This window comes from Diaporthe citri (genome assembly GCF_014595645.1).
Source record: "Diaporthe citri strain NFHF-8-4 chromosome Unknown scaffold_14, whole genome shotgun sequence".
NCBI lineage: Eukaryota > Fungi > Ascomycota > Sordariomycetes > Diaporthales > Diaporthaceae > Diaporthe > Diaporthe citri.
The window spans coordinates 412,178-427,964 of record NW_025064859.1 but is presented as its reverse complement, the minus strand read 5'-3'; the positions used below and the strand labels follow the sequence as shown (position 1 = coordinate 427,964).

General features: G+C 54.6%; 4 protein-coding genes across 4 annotated transcripts; 1 reads left to right on the top strand and 3 right to left on the bottom strand.

Annotated features, from left to right (window-relative positions):
• Positions 1-87: 87 nt before the first annotated feature.
• Positions 88-1,751, bottom strand: INS49_005065 (uncharacterized protein; the record flags this gene model as incomplete). Its single annotated transcript, XM_043165852.1, has 3 exons — positions 88-533; positions 592-1,134; positions 1,280-1,751. 3 exons carry the CDS (start codon positions 1,749-1,751, stop codon positions 88-90), a joined length of 1,461 nt encoding a protein of 486 aa, XP_043017615.1.
• Positions 1,752-2,978: 1,227 nt separating this feature from the next.
• On the bottom strand, positions 2,979-5,399 carry INS49_005064 (uncharacterized protein; the record flags this gene model as incomplete). The annotated part of the gene is made up of 3 exons (XM_043165851.1): positions 2,979-3,469; positions 3,574-3,940; positions 5,031-5,399. 3 exons carry the CDS (start codon positions 5,397-5,399, stop codon positions 2,979-2,981), a joined length of 1,227 nt encoding a protein of 408 aa, XP_043017614.1.
• A 2,297-nt stretch (positions 5,400-7,696) lies between these two features.
• INS49_005063 (uncharacterized protein) lies at positions 7,697-8,657 on the top strand (the record flags this gene model as incomplete). Its single annotated transcript, XM_043165850.1, has 2 exons — positions 7,697-8,075; positions 8,164-8,657. The coding sequence occupies 2 exons, from the start codon at positions 7,697-7,699 to the stop codon at positions 8,655-8,657; spliced, it is 873 nt and encodes a 290-aa protein (XP_043017613.1).
• A 285-nt stretch (positions 8,658-8,942) lies between these two features.
• INS49_005062 (uncharacterized protein) lies at positions 8,943-9,500 on the bottom strand (the record flags this gene model as incomplete). The annotated part of the gene is made up of 3 exons (XM_043165849.1): positions 8,943-9,060; positions 9,126-9,228; positions 9,308-9,500. The coding sequence occupies 3 exons, from the start codon at positions 9,498-9,500 to the stop codon at positions 8,943-8,945; spliced, it is 414 nt and encodes a 137-aa protein (XP_043017612.1).
• Between the last annotated feature and the right edge of the window lie 6,287 nt (positions 9,501-15,787).

The following is a 15,787-nucleotide window of genomic DNA, read 5'->3' as shown; positions in this document are numbered from 1 at the left end:
ACTATCTATATAATGTTATCACACGTCATTATCTTGTACACAATCTTGTCCAGACCTCCCCGCTGGAACCGGTTTCTGCTTGACACATCAGATCAGCAAAGCAGCCATGGCCATCGCACCGACGGCGGCCAATGGACTACCCGTCTCCATCGCACCAGCGTTCGCAGCCCTTGTTGTTCTAGAAGGGTTTGCTGTCCCCGTGGCTGCGTTCTTGCATGTCAGGCACAGACTGCTCGCCACCCTCTCCCCAGTCTGGGTGCCGCCAGGACCCGGCGCGATAGCTGAGGTGAGTCCACCAGGACCGTTGGTGATGGTTGACGGGGCCTCTGTCGCAGTCAGCGATCCGGTAAGAACAGCCTCGGAGGCCGTGGCCGTGCAGTCGCCGGTGACGGATGGCACGGCGTCCAGGCCTGTAGAGATGGTGACGAGGCTTGTCCCGCAGTTGGCGGCCTGCGCGAGGTGGAGGTTGCGGTTGTCCTGGTCGTATACCACGTATGCTGCGCGCAGGAACGTGTCTCCGAGGACGGGCTCGTCTGTCGAACGCTGTCAGTCTGCTTTTCTTTGCCGCAGAGCAATGCAGTATCAACTTACCGTCGTCGGCCAGGACGCCTAGGACACAGGTATCCTCCATGCTCGGCACACGCCAGATAAAGTCGTCAAAAGCGACGCTGATGATCTTCTCACCAAAGACAAAGTCCACGCTTCCCGAGCTATCGCCAACATCACAATCAACAAGGAAGTAGCCAGACTCAGAGTCATACTGCGCGCCGGGGAACACAGACCCAACGGCCGCGAACACCTCGGTGGGCAGCCGAGTCATTGTGCCACCGCTGTCCAGGAACACGGGCAGTTCAAGTTCACCGTCGCCGACGAGCCCGGACTCGCCACTCGGGAGCGTCATTCCGAGGCCAGTGAGGTAGATCCAGTAGCGGTCCGCGCCACTGGGAGTGTCCAGGGGGTCGATGATGGGGCACTTCTGCAGCTCACCGATGAACTTGCCTGTGTCAACGCCGCCAAAGACGACCGATCCGTCCGGGCTGTCGACGTCTCGAAGGTCGAGGCTGAAGGCCCGGCTGTCGATCAGGCCTTGCTCGACCATGTTGTCCAGGACATAAGTGTAGAGTGGGTCTGAGTCTGTGGGCGGTGCAAGACCGAGTATTCCCAGGGGTATCTCGATTCGAACCCCACGCCGAAGATCTGGTCTGTGATACTGGCGGCTGTGACGGTCAGTCAGGACGTGATTCCTGAGTTGTCTGTCAGACATGTTCACCCGACTTACATCCGATACTGACGGCATCCGTCACGTATTCAATCGTGACATTGCCCTTGCCATACGCCAACATGTTCGAATAGCCGGTGTCATTGATAGTCGAGCTCGCGGTGTAGTCGAACTGCGAGAACGACTCGCAGTAGTTCGGCTGCCCGGATGTCTCACAGGTTGGGTTCACCCAGAGCTCCGAGGACCCAGTGTCGATGATGAGGGTGACCGACTGGGGCGGCGTGCCGATCTCGATGTCGATAGTATAGGACGTGCCACTCTGCTGGTTCTCTAGAGGCGTCGCATCTTGCCTCTTAGAACTGGCCCGTCGGAACCTGCCCCAGCCTGTGACTCCATCATGATGCGTCGTCACTTGAGATCGCAGAATTGGCGCGCCGACCTGTGTTCTTCTCGGGCTTGATGGCGTAGACGCGGCGGCCAGGCTGGTGAGAGCCGTGAGCGCGCAGGACCCGCGCAAGACAGACCTCCTCATTTCTGGATTTAGAAGATGTGTAACCGATGGCGATGCCCAGTCCTGTCAAGCACGAGTTTTTGGTCTTGGCCCCGGGTCCCCCTCCCTTCTTATGCACTTCGGTCGCCGGCTAAATCCACCATCTTCGGACGTGAGCAAACCGGAGTCCGTCGAAACAAGCTCCTGCATATACCCCAATCTGACAGCGCAGGAGCGGGAGGCGGCTGCGGCTCAAGAAAAGCCCTTCCAAAAAGGCCGCTATTTGTCTCTCTTCGGGGCTGAACAGGTCTTGGCATAAGCCCTTCTTGACGATGGCGGCCTCTAGTTCGACGCCTCTAGAGAAACTACTGGTGGATGCGGATTGCCGCATCAGGCATGATCTCTGCACGCCTTGTTACACCTGCAGCGACATGCGGTGCAGGTACACGATCAGCTACGCACCGCCTCTTTCGCTTCTCCATGTTCACGTTCATTTCAGGAAAGCCAACACACGGGCCCGACCTGCAGTGGCGGCGAGCTGCATGGCCTAGTCCATTGCTGATTGGAGCTGATGCAGCTGCCAAGGATCTAGAGATGACAGGAATTGACCTGTTTCGTGAACACGTCCTTGAACACGTCCGCACGGAGAGGAAAAGTTAGGCCGTATACTGTCTCAGCTGAGCGCCGTGCTGTGTAGCTTTCCGCCTCAGCCGCAGCTGTCGTCGGGCAAATGAGCCCACGAGATTGGATAGAGTTTGTCTTTGTATCACTTATTAGGCATTCACTTTGACCATGAGCGGAGGCAAACGATGCGTAACGGGCTGATGAAGACCCTTACCTCTCACCGAACCAGATGCTGTGGAGGTTCACTTTCAGGATCGGTCAGTTCACAATCCCAACGCGCCAGATTTCTTCTTGGGTGATGACCTTGCTTGGGTAGGTGGCCAACGTACAATATGTCTACTGCATTGCAGTTGATGTTGTTGTCCGGTGTCTCGGGCAAAATACCACTACCCAGGCACACCACAGCAGATGTTGGTATTGAATAGACGAGGCTATGTAAGGAGAACAACAATAACTTCTTGAATCATGTGAAAGGAAAAGAAACAAGGGTGCGTGTAGTGTTATCCAATTTGCATGCATGCCCTCGGAGAAGCAGGGTATCTGTAAGCAAGAGTCATCCCTGGGCGTAACGCATATCAAGAGCCGTAAAAATCACCAATCCCCACCCCTCCCCCCCCCGATTGTTACTAGCATCTACATCAAATTCTACCCCCTAAAATCCGGAAACTTCTCTTTCTGCTGCTCGTACTGACAATGGTCAGCTTGTGTCGGGTCGCGATGCGATGGCGGTTCTGGCACCATGAAATGCGACTTGATGGGCGACATGGCCTTCCCAATGCTGGCGTGTGCATGACGCTTCTGGAGCAGCGGTGACAGCTGTAGCTCCCGGATGACCCCTGCCCAGCCCTGCTTGCGACTTCCGTCGATGTTGTCCCCGCGTCCCATGGCTGCCGCGCGGCTCAGCCGGCGCCGTGACATCTTCTTCTTGAGCGCCGAGTTTACGCCAAGGGGCAGCGCCGGTGGTAAAGGTGGCGGTGGAGGCGGCGGAGCACCATTCGTGCTCGCGAAAGAAGTAGTCTTCTCCGAGAATTTCGACGAGTATTTCTTGACACGGCCAGCTGAGACGAGGCCCATATAGGCCACAAGGAAGCGCATACGAAGCATATCTAGTCTGCGCACTTTGTCCTCGAGATTCTCTTGGCGTGTGTTAGTTCCTTGCTATGGGGCCTCAAATGATGCATCCCGAAAGATTAAAAACACTAGATATGGGAGAATGTAACAGGAAAATAATTGTACTAACTGCGCTTCGAGGCCCAGAGCAGGCGTGCGGTAGCTCTCAGCCGCAGATCTCGGAGATCGCTGTAACCGCCGGTTGTGAGGTCTCCACTTTCGCTCATTAACAGGCCGTTGAGTTCCTCTCGCAAATCGTCACCTCCCCTCTGGATTTCCCGGAGCAGCCGGCCGAGGCGCAGCTTGTCGTCGAGACGCTGCACGCGTAACACATCCCGATCATAGCTCTCATTCTCCTCGACAGAAGAATCGACGGCCTCAATGAAGGTGAGGATCTCCGCTGGCGCCGCTATGGAGGCTTTGGCGTAGGACGACAGAATTTGCAGGGTGACAACGACGCTGAGGAAAATGGCGGTGACGGCCAGCACAAATGTCCACTGGCTGCCGGTGTGAGCCATCACACCTATGTCCAATGCTTGTGCTGCACTCATCCGGATGTTATACTCCGCGACAGCCAAAGGCATACCCTGCGAAGGGTCTCACGGACAAGTACGAGTCTCGACAGGGACGATGAAGAAGCGGAACAGGAGGTTGGCCTGACAGTAGTGCATAGGTGTGACAAGTTCGGTAGAGTATTCGCATAGCAAAACTGCTGACAGGGGGAGGTAAGCTTATTATTAGTAATGAGTCTAGTCAGGGGCAGTGGGCCTTACGTCCTCTTTTGCGAGAGAAAATTACGGGGCAGATTGGGATTGAACACGTAATGTGTTCACAAAGGTCTGGCCACTCCCAGGTACTTAAGTACTTAGTACCGGGGAAAAGGGCTGGCCTGTAGTGGATGCGACTCCTGATCTAACTAACATCTTCAATTGAATTCTGGTCGATATTCCTGTCCGTGAAAAAGTTGGTTTTGTCCACAGTGAAGAAATCAGCCGCTATCCTGGCCCCATAAGCCCACCCGATTAGGCTCATCGATGCTTTTGGCCCCTTCGCCCTTGCAACAACACCCCTTCTATCCTACTATACATACTATTTCATGCGAGTCTTAGTTTACGGTGTGCGTTTTGAAGCCCGTAGTTCACTGAACATATGCCATTTTTTCAGGGCGCGATATGTGTAGACCGCCTACGACCAACGCTGAGGCTCAAGGTGACGAGACATAAAAATTGAAACGGATGGGATAGGAGCTTATACACATCTAGTCGCCAGCTAGAAGATTAATTGTGGATCCTTCACAGACGTCCTTGTACGGGGACTAGCTCCAGTGGGGACACCTCCAGTGAAAATATTCCCAGTAAGGTAGGCTTTTAGAGAATAATCTCTTCAAAGATACCATGCTGTTGAATAGCCTTCAATCTCATTACATCACGATCACAGCAGAATCCGGACTTGAAATGGGTGGAATATAGCTAATATGTATCTACATATGACTACCGTTTCTTTCTGTACACGAATAGTGCACAATACCATTTGACCCCAGCAGCATTGCCAACATGGGCCAGCCACGAAGACAACAAAATTACGAACAGTGAGCCTGCTCCTCTGGCGGTGTTGCCTCTCAGATAAAGTGTCAGAAGTGTTGGCCCTGCGCGCGGGCATCTCGCTGCCGCCGCTCCGGTGCTGCCTCCCACGGTAGGAAGTCATGGATACGTTGCTGTCGTCGCCACCAGTCTTGGTGGGTTCGTGGTAAATGACGTCGAAACTGGACCTATACTCCGTCTTGTCCTTGGCATAGATTACGCGGTAGGGGCCGGGCTGCTGGGAGACGGCATATTGGGAGAAGCTCCCGTGGTGATTGTTTGTTTGTTTGGGGCGGGGGGAGAACTCATTGCGCGGGGTTGGGCTGATCAGGCCCTCGAGGTTGTCCTTGTTATTGAAGTCGTCGGGGTAAAACATCTTCTGCCTCTTTCCGTCCTGTGTGAGCTAGCGAGTCTTGGTCACAGGGGCCTCCTGGACTTGACGGTGGACTTCCGTTGTCTTGTAGTGGTGGTCGGGGTGGTTATTCGGGAGGTTTCTGCCGAAATACCATCCCGCGGCAATGTTAATAAGTGTTAAATGAAGGGAGTTACAGAAACCATCACCCCTATATACTATTTTGACCACCGTTAGAACAGCTATCATCGAAAATAGGGCATGAAATTCACTTGCATTCTTCGCCACCTGGGCAGCCAACGTGGTCGGCCCTGAGTTCCAACTATCTGTTGCATCTTCGTGAGGCCAGATCTTCGTGAGGCCAGATGAACCTGAACATCACAAGCCAGGCAAAAACCAGTTTCAAGCGGACGGAAAAGACAGCCATGAGGCAGTCTGACTTGACTTTTTGGCGTCTCTGTAGGCTGTCCCCTATGGAACTCTCTCGTTTCCCCTGGCATGGTCAACGAGGTCCCCAAGGTCTTGAGGAGTGTTTAGGTCTCCAGGAATATCTGTAAGCTAGCAGTCTGGTCTAGTGCTGGCCCCTCATGTGCGACGAAACAAGTTCACAGGGATGGAAAGCATGAGGCTTTAATATCTCTTGCTGCGCTGCCACATACGCGCACCTCGTCACTGGCCGGGAATATCAGCAGCCATGGTGTGAGAGACCGGGTGACCTAGTAAAAGCCACAATTCACGGGCTCTGGAAGTGCTGGCCAAGTCAGTGGGATGATAAAGCTCCAGGCTGGGCGGTAATAAGCCAACTTTCAGAATCTAGCCATGTCAACATCTACTACACAGGCCGAAAGAACTGGACGTGGGGGAAAGCGTGGATGTAGCTACAGACAGCTGATACACGTAAGCAGCCAAGTTTGGTGTTGGTGAGACGGGCACCGATACCGGGCAAGCCACACAAGTATGCAACAAACGTTTAACCTTGATTTGATAATGGTCAATGTTAACTAAATGTTACATTGAGGGTTCAAGACTGAAGTTCGAACACCAGACTCAATTTGCTCCGGAATGGCTAATTCCCAGTCATAACTAAGTTCGTCTCTCCAGACCATCATTCATGGCCAGTATCGTCACATCACCCAGTTCTCGAATCACTACAGCTTCAAGGTTTACAATGAGAATCGTTTACAAGACCGTGGGAGGGGACTGGTTGTTGTAGAGTCCGTCCTGGGCTGACGCCTAGGCGGCCTAGGGCAAATCACGACCCGGAGCAAGGACCATGGCTACTCTCATATGCAATCAATCGTATCGTTTTGGCGCTAATGGGCTGCACACGACCAACCTACCCAAAATTCGTATGCACTTCAACTAACTCTCTTAATTTAGCTTTAATCTATTTAAAAACATATATAAGAAGAAAGCTACTTCTTTTCTAATTTTATTTCTTCTCTTTGCTATAAAATTAAGTGTGTGGAGGAGGAGGAATTTGCATTTAAAGTGAAGTTAAAAATAACTTAAGTTGAAGTTGGATTTAAAGGGGTGGTGAAATTTAAGAATTACGTTAAAATTACTAGGGAGGGGGTAATTATACCTAAATTTGCTTAAAAACACCTCCCCCTTAAAATTTCAAACTTATCTTTAAAATTAGATATTAACACATATCACACCTTTAATATTCCCTTTGCCCTTTTTAAATAGATATTAAAAGAATTAAAAAAGAAGCGGCTATTATTTAATATAGGGCATAATTAAATTAAGAAGGTATTTATTTTATAAGAGGTAAAAATAGTTGAAAAATAAAGTGCATATGAATCTTGGGTAGGTTGGTCGTGTGCAGGTCACTAGCGCCATTTTGATATGATTGATTGCATATGAGAGTAGTGGGCGCAACATCAGACTGCTTCGGATTTCCATACTACTAACCAAGCACCCGATATATCAAAGGAGGAAGAGATCTCGGGGATCTTGAGACTATCTTCCCACCAGGCATAAGTCCTGCCCGACCTCAAAAGACACAGTGTCAACCCCAGCATGCCGTGGGCGACATACGTCATCTTATTGGTCCGACCTGCTATTCTCGGTCTAGCTAAAGCTATTTAAGACTGGGATCCGTCAACATCAACAATCCTTTTCATAGAGATATGAAGGAGCCACTCCCTCCCTCCCAGCAAACATATTCCCAAGTCCACAATCTTGATTCACTTGCAAGTTGTAATTTGTACTCTTCAACCTTATCCGTCAGCTCTCTTCACTGTTCAGCTGGCTCTTTTACCCCGCACCCACTCGCAGCTCATCCGCCAGCAGCTCATCCTCGACAATCCTTCAAGATGACCACAACAACTTTGAACTTTGATACCATCACAAATGAGGACCGCGGCCTCTTCAATGGCATCCAGTCCGAAGTCTTTACCCAGCTTCAACAGACACTCACTGCATCCAAAGGGCCCACAATCGATGACAAGGTGGGCCAGTTTGTCGCCTACCTGACTTCCTACGGCCCTGACAAGCTCAACAAGGCCGATCTCAGGCCCGAAGACTTTACCTGGAACACGTGGAAAGTCTTCACTTACACTGCCGCCTGTATCCCACCTGACCACTCTGCGCAAAATGTCCTCGTCCAGATCTTGCTTGCACTCCAGGCCGCCGAGGCGCCGTGGAAGGATTTGCCCGAGTTCAGCATGTTCATGAGAGACGAGTGGAACGAAAGTAAGATCACATCTCCACAGAGCCAGCCAAGGTCCGCCTGCTTCCTCGCAGAATCTCAGATGCTAACATCAGCCCAACGTGCCCACAGGTCCTACATTCGAGGCCATTGACTCAGACAATGACCAAAAGCTGTCCCTGGACGAATGGATCAGTCTCAACTCCTTCATCGCCCGAGTCTTCCGCGACGTCCAGCCCTCCTTCCGCACCTTCGGCATCTGGGAGCTGCGCTCCGGCCTGGAGGGCGAGGTCACCAAGGACGATGAGGGCAAGCCGCTCCCACAGGCCGGCGTCGACACCCGTGTGCGGGTCGCGGCCGAGTGGATCATCCGTGCCGGGGACAAGCTGTGGAGGGACTCGCTGCTCGGGGTCTGGGCCGAGGAGACGGCTTCAACCGGGCGCGCCTACATCGGCGGTAAGCTGATCCCGGCCACGAGGGGCTTGAACCTTGAGCGCTGGGGCTTCTGGAAGCGCCGGTTTGCCGAGGTGCGTGGGGATGTGCAGGACGAGGCGGCTCGTGACGCTGTTGGTCGGGCTTTGGAGGCCATGACGGCCTTGGAGAAGAAGGCGGCTGAGGCGCTGTAGAATTGGGCCCCCGGCACGCACACTTGAAATAGTGGCAAAAGATTCTGGCAACTGGACTCGAGACCCACCATAGCCCTGATCTGGTACACTCATGTTTTTGTAGGCGCATGAAGCATTTCAGTCAGCTCGTAACCTGAGAGCATCCAGTTTCCTGTGTCACACAATTTATTGAGCAACCTTTTCATCCAGAAGAGCTAGTGATGTCGCCAGTATCCCAAAGCTTTCGTCTTGATTACTGTGCCCTTGCTCTCTGTACCGGAGTGCCATCTCCCCCTTTCCTGCCATTTAGGCACAGATCCAACTGACAATATTTGCAGTGAGATGCTTGCGGCACGTGAGGTCCGTGGAGCCAACCTCGCAGGCCGCCCACGACTGGTCTGGTGTCACAGTGCAATCCGTAGTCCTGACACAGATTTCGTCAGCGCTGCAGGTCTCATTCCAAGACATGCTCCCAGCGGACGGACTCACTTGTACAGGTTACAGCCGGTGATCGACCCCCCTCTCGGGATCGAGATGTAGTTCACATCGCCGATAAGCGCCGCCGGGGCCTCGGGGAAGTCGTCAAAGGTGTCTGCCGCCAGTTACTGCGTGTCAGCGCCGTCTGATGCCAAGTGGAGTCGACCGCGGTGCATGGGATCATGGTGCCTTACAGCAGACGTTCGGCTCTACTTTCAACTTTCCGCATGTCCCTGCGCCGGCCGTTGGCTGGGCATAAGGGCATGCTCCAGTGGCGTATGTGGACGCCGAGCAGAACTGGATGTCTGTCGTCCCTGTCCGGGGAACGACGAAGGCGTTGGCTAGGCCAGCAAGTACTGTAAGACCAAGAGGGGCGGGGAGCTGCATATTTTCTTGATACTATATCTGGCTTGTGCGGATAGAGTAGGAACAATGGGAAGAGGGACGAGTTGGGCCCGGTTTTGTGGTGGTCAATATTCGATTTTCTAATTGCTGCTGCGAGACATAACTTGTGGACAGACAAGCCTTCTTCTACAGCCACGATCTGAAGCTTATATAGTCCTAATGTCGTATCACCGCCTCCAGCATATCCTTCATGTCGTATCACGATCCCTCCCAGCTGGAAGCACCGGAGACCAGGCCCGGCGCATGACGTGAGATTCCCACCGTCTCCTCACCGACCACCTTCCAACTTCCCCTCGGGTCAAGTGAAAATGAGATGCGGGCTGCACGATGTCTCATCAAAACCCGACTCCTCCCCCTATTGCTCCCTCACCGGCATCCGAGCCTGCAGCAACGGCGCGAATTCTCTTTATCGTAGCAGGATTCGCCCTAGCGGTCCTGACGAGGTGCAGGTGCATAAGGCGCAGCTGGCGCGCCCACCCGACTGGTTCTGGTCGGCCAGGGCTGCAGGTTGGAAGGCGACTATTGCATGCAGCTCGGAATGCGGCTCGACAAGACTGCTGCACGACAAACCTAGACTGTCCCAAGGAGGGAGCCGTTGAGGGAACCAATCCATCTTCATCTGTGAGCACGACTGCAAAAAACGTGCGCAATTCTTCCAGGCACTTTTCTCGCTGTTTTCCTCAATATCTCCGGTTGGCTGGTTTGTGTCAATCATTACATGCGCGAAATGGGCTCCTCGTATCATGTCTGTCGATGCTTTCGGATATCGATGACTGAGCCTCTCTCACCGTTCCCACCGGTTCCCTCCTGTGCTAGGGCCTGATTTTCTCAGCCGCCGGGCGGCGGGCCCGTCCCCGGAGCGATAACCGCTAACAGCTAGGGACGGGATACTATATCAAGCGCGCATGTCTAGTCCTCGGGCCGTCTTACTCTGTTGAGCAGGCAGAATGAGATGATGCACGTCCTACTGTTTACGATGTGACAATATTGACTGGTCAGAATTTATGGGCTGAGATGAAAACTATTTTGGTTTACGTCGTCTAAGCGAGTCCACTTACAAATGGAGATTACGGAGATACAAGGGTTTGAACCATCAAGTTGCCTTCACCCTTTCTCTCCCACCTCGGCCCTCGGCTCCGAGTCGATGCACGACATGCGTCAGAGCGTGTACGGTACGTGTATACATGTACCGTGGACCACAAAGGACATGACTCTCCGACCCAAGAGATCTGTTCTTGAATCATTATTCTCCGATGGGGGATCCTCTTCTATCCGCTGCGAAACCGAGGCGCCTGAATCATTGGGCAAGACTCTGTCGCGAAAAAAAAAAAAAAACAGAGAAATGCCTCCCGGAATGCCTCCCTTTCTCACCTGGCAGCCAACGCCCAGTAATAACAGCTCAACGCTCCGCCCAGAAGTTATGCCTTTCAATACCTCATCGTGCAGAGGTGCGACAAACCTTGGGAAATATTATTTGCTCGCTCAAGGCTCCGCTTAGACGATGATGTAATTTTAGAGTTGCCCAGGTGCCCAAGCTTCGGAACGAACCTACGTTGGAGTGGATGGGTGGGTGGGTGCAGTTGAGTTATCCCATTGATGTGACAGACGACAGCCTTGTTATTGTTATCTGTCACCGAATTTTCGCAGCCCTCTCCCTGGCAGCGAAAAAAAAAATGACAGCCCGCCCCATCAGCTGTTGCCCGCCCGCTGGGGCCCGAGTAATGGGACCGCAGGCTCAAACCACTGTACACAGACACAGGCACAAGACCTGCGGTGGCCCTGGCCCTACTTGCCGACATATCTGGGGGGCTTGGCGGTGCTCCACGTACCCCCCATTGCCCAGGCGTGTTGCCAATGCCAGCTTGGCACCCACACGCACGCAGATCGGGGTGTCTGGGGTGTTTGCTTAAACCAGTCATCCAGTCAGTCAGTCATCCGGTCGACGCATACATACACATCCCCGGGGACGGTCAAGGATGCATCCAGAATGCCCGGCTATAGCCGCCCGTCCCTTCACCACACAGCTGAAATTCTACTTTGTGCCCCACTATGCCATAGGGCTCGCGGTCAAGGGATCAACGCGATTTCCCCCGCGGAGGAGTATCCCCGGAGCAAAGACAAATAATGGCCGCCGGGGGGTAGCTGAATTTTCGGAGTCTCGATTGATTTTTTTTAAAGTTCCCCTCTTATTATTCTGGTTCATGATGATTCCACGGCCCACTTGCCGCGGACAGGATCGTTGCGGATTGTCTGTCCGGGTAGATATCAGGCTCACGGGGTAGGCCATCCGCGGAACCAAGAAAAAGCCAAATACCCCTCGCTAGTTTGGCCTCTTTGCTTTTTTCAACTCGGGGCTAACACACGCTTCCGGAGTGGACGTTCGCAGAGCTGAGACTCAAGGTTGGGCCGTAAAACGGCCGTTGTGACCGAGTACAGCAAGTAGGGCCACCACAATCGACTAGCGATGTGTGTAGGGGTGTGTGTGTGTGTGTGTGTGTGTGTATGTGTGTGTATGTGTGTACGTGCGCGCGTGTTTCCTTCATGTGTATGCGCTCAACGACAGAGGTGGCATAGCGTGGGTTTGCCCAACATGCTAAGCTTCTGCCGGACTGGGGCCGAACTACGTTTCCATTCATCCCAACTAAGCTTTTGGGAAGCCCGTGGGAGCACAAGCCTTTTAAAGCACATGCGACAAGGAGCGTCAGCGCAGCACAAGCGAGGCAAAACACCCCAACGAGTGGATCCCGCCGTTTTGTTCGTTCGCCCGGTTGCAGCTTCGTGCAGCTCGCCTGCCCGCTTGAGCCTCAACCTTAAATCCTACCGCGCAACGCTGGGCCGAGGGGGCGGGAAACAAGGGGCCCAGCGAGCGGCACGACATCCGAAGGGCTGGCGATCCTCGAGGCGGTCGGGAAAATACGCGTGGGTTTGCGCCCAACGTCGTGGGCCTCCCCAGGGACCAGAAAACCTTGGGGGGACGAGCAGCGGACGAGCAGGGGACGAGCGTGCGTACGTGCTTCAGTATATGCGCGCCTGTGAACGGCCGCGCAGAGGTGTGACGGGCATCAGATCAAGAACGGGGTTGCGTGCTGGAAGAACGGCCCGCGCGGGTGGATGCGGGCTGTCCGCGGGCCTCCCCGGGCCTGCGAAGGATGTGGACAGCAGGGAGGGTGTGGGAGTGCAACTCAAGCTTAATGATATTTTTAGGGTCCAGGATATCCTTTGAGTACTGCGGGCGCAGCAGGCGCAGGTTGTTCCTTCACCTCCGGTAATGTGAGGCGAGACGAACAGGGGACGATGGAATTAAAAAAACATGAAAACTCTCACCGAAAGTTCCGGGCAGCTGACCGCCCACGGACATGGCGGTACGCTACTTCCGAGGAGCAACGTCCGGACGGAATTTCAACAAAAGACCGAAGTCTCGTCGACGGCTGACCGAAGTCCCTCCGGCTCCGGGCGAGCCAGTGAAATGCTTGGCCGCACATCGCCGATGAGGTGGGATGATATATCACCTCACAAGGGTTACATGAAATGAGGTATTGGAAAGGCGGTGGAGGGGGAAGGGGAGGGAAGGGACAGCGGGGAAAGTAGAAAGCATTGATCACCGGCTGCCGGTGAGTGTTGCTATTGTTGGTTGTCACGGCAAGAGATCCTGTATCAGCCCTAGGAGCGGGAAAGCCGAGGCTTGGAAGAGCTGCGGTGCGGCTTTTCCATGCAGACAACCCGGTCGGGCAATGTGCATGCAGCACGTCCGTTTCCTGGTCCTCCAGTGAGGCTGCATCGTCTGAGGAGTCCCGTCCCTGCCATAGATTACGGCTATATTGTGGCTTGCGAATGTGCATGAACCACACTAGCTGCCCAACGGCAGGAGTCGCATCAGGCCCGTGGGCTAGCAATAGTCGCTACTGTGTAGAAGGTGGTGTCGTACCAACAAGAATTAAACAGCACAAATGCTTGTCCCAGGCATGCCCGCATGCTAAAACAAGGACTATGAACTAGCCGCATTCCCATCGAAGCTTCAATGCGCGCGCCGTCCCGCCGGTTCGACCTGCCCGGGGAAAGGAAGATGGAGAAGGAAAACGTTCGCCTTGCTAGTACGTAATACGCTTGCTGCTCCTTCCTCTCCAACGGGGCCGCAAGCTACGCATTGACCCGGGCGAGGGGGCCTAGATCGATGCTATCTATAAACCGCTTAGTGGAGGCGACAGAGACGCTGAACCCGCGCGGCTTACAATTATCGCCCTCTGGCAAAGCCACACGGCACTGACGCAGCACCTCGTTTGGCTAACCGACTTGGTCTCTGGCAAAAGACGATCATCTCGCCTCGGCTTGGCACTCACGGGCGTCGCGGATGAGATGGGCAGATAGACAGGCAGGCGCGCAAATAGACAGAGACAGAGGCTTGGCAGGCTGTGTTTTCGCTGGCCTTGGCGGGGTCATGATAGCATCGCCGGCTCGTTCTGGCGGCGTCTCCTTGCGCGGCATCTTGGCGCCCAAGAGAAAGCCATTCCACATTGCAGCCAGGCCACCTTGGCCTTTGTGGCGGCATTAAACTCAAATCCCGCCGTGGTTGCGGGTGAGAGGCAGGCAGGCAGACGAGACGAGACGAGACGAGACGGCCGGGACGAAGACGACGGACGGCAAAGCCAAGGGCTCACGGATCAGGTGGTTTGCTCATGCCTCATGCCTCATGCCTCATGCTCTGGTGCTAGTGCTTCAGGACCCTCCTCTTGGCACATCAAACTCCGCTTGTTTTGATGATCGAGCAGGTTCGTGAATGGAATCGTGATGCTTCCGTGAACACCTGCACTTGGCCCTGGCTTGGCGCCTCTGGGGGGTCCTTGGGGGGGAGGGGGGTCCTTCCGGGCGCCGGGGGTCTTGATTGACAGAGAAGAAGGCCACGCCGAGCATTGCCGCTGGGCCTGCGCCTCACTCACCCCAGCGACCCATCCTGCCATCCCACCATTCAATCAACCCCCCTCCAACCCGCCCCGTGGCCTTATGGCGGCGCCTTCGGTGAGTGGGCTGCTTGGTGGGTATCAGTATTCTGTACATGGCTCAGTACATAGTACATGGCATGGGAGGTGGTGGGGAGGGCGGCGGTGGGATCGATCTCGGGGGTCCCACATGTGCAGATGGGAGACGGACGGTTGGGTCAGGGTCGCTAGAAGCGCAACCTTGATCGGAATCGGAGCGCAGAAGCCACTGGTCACAACTCGACTGCAGCTCACGTGGCAGCTAATCCAGGTACCGGGCAGCCCGGTGGGAGATACTAGTAGCCTCCCCTTTCGCTACAGCTTTGGCCGAGGTTGGCGGGCTGCGACAGGGACGGCGGTTGATGTGTGTGTGTGCTTGGGCAGCTGGGCAGCCACCCGCAGCCGCCGTCAGGCATGCCAGAAGTGGGAGCCCGAACGGCCGCCTCGGAGTTTGTTTCGAAACATAGTGGTACTGGGCGGCGGTACGTACATTATTACTATACTGTACGTACGGTACGTATAGTATACGTGTAGACTGAGAGGCAGCCCCGGCCCCGGCTCCCTTCAGGCCCAGCTGCCACGACGCAATCACCGTAATCTATTCCAATCACGACGTTGTAGAGGTCCCTGCATGGCGGCATGGCGGCATGGCAAGGCAGAGAGGAGCCAAGCGCCCGCCAGGGATCCAAGCTTGATCCACCCCTGCCAGCTTCGGCGGGGTCTCTTCTGGAGGTCCTGGTGGGCAGGTGGGTAGGCAGGTAGCGTAGGTCTAGCAGGGCCCCAGCAGGAGGAAACGGCAGCATGGCAAGTGGCCGTCGGGGTTGGAGGGGTTCTCCCCGTCACATCGCTCCAGGAGTCCACCAGGTGAATCCAGGTGCTCGATATCGAAGTCCCTGGACCGGAACTCTGGATCGCATCAAGGTTTGGGACCGCCCTCTTGATTTGTATGTGCCTGCTGTCTTGGAGGGTCGCCCATCGCCCTTCCATTGCGCCCGGACGCATACACCTACCCTGTATCAGTAAATGTGTGCACCGTAGGTTGATGGGACACACATCTGTATGTACTGCACGTCCAGGTAGTGTAAACACAGGCACCTGTGGCAGCCATAGCTGCATGTGCTGTAACGGCAGCGCTTGCACAGAGCCCTTGTGCATGATCCGACCCGCCTGAAAGTTCAGCCCGCCAGCCGGACCGCAGGCGACCAACCAGGACCCATCTGGACGAAATCCTGTCTCTCTCTGGACGTCTGTCAGTGAGCCAATCTGTCAATCTGTCAATGGCCCAGTCAGTCAGTC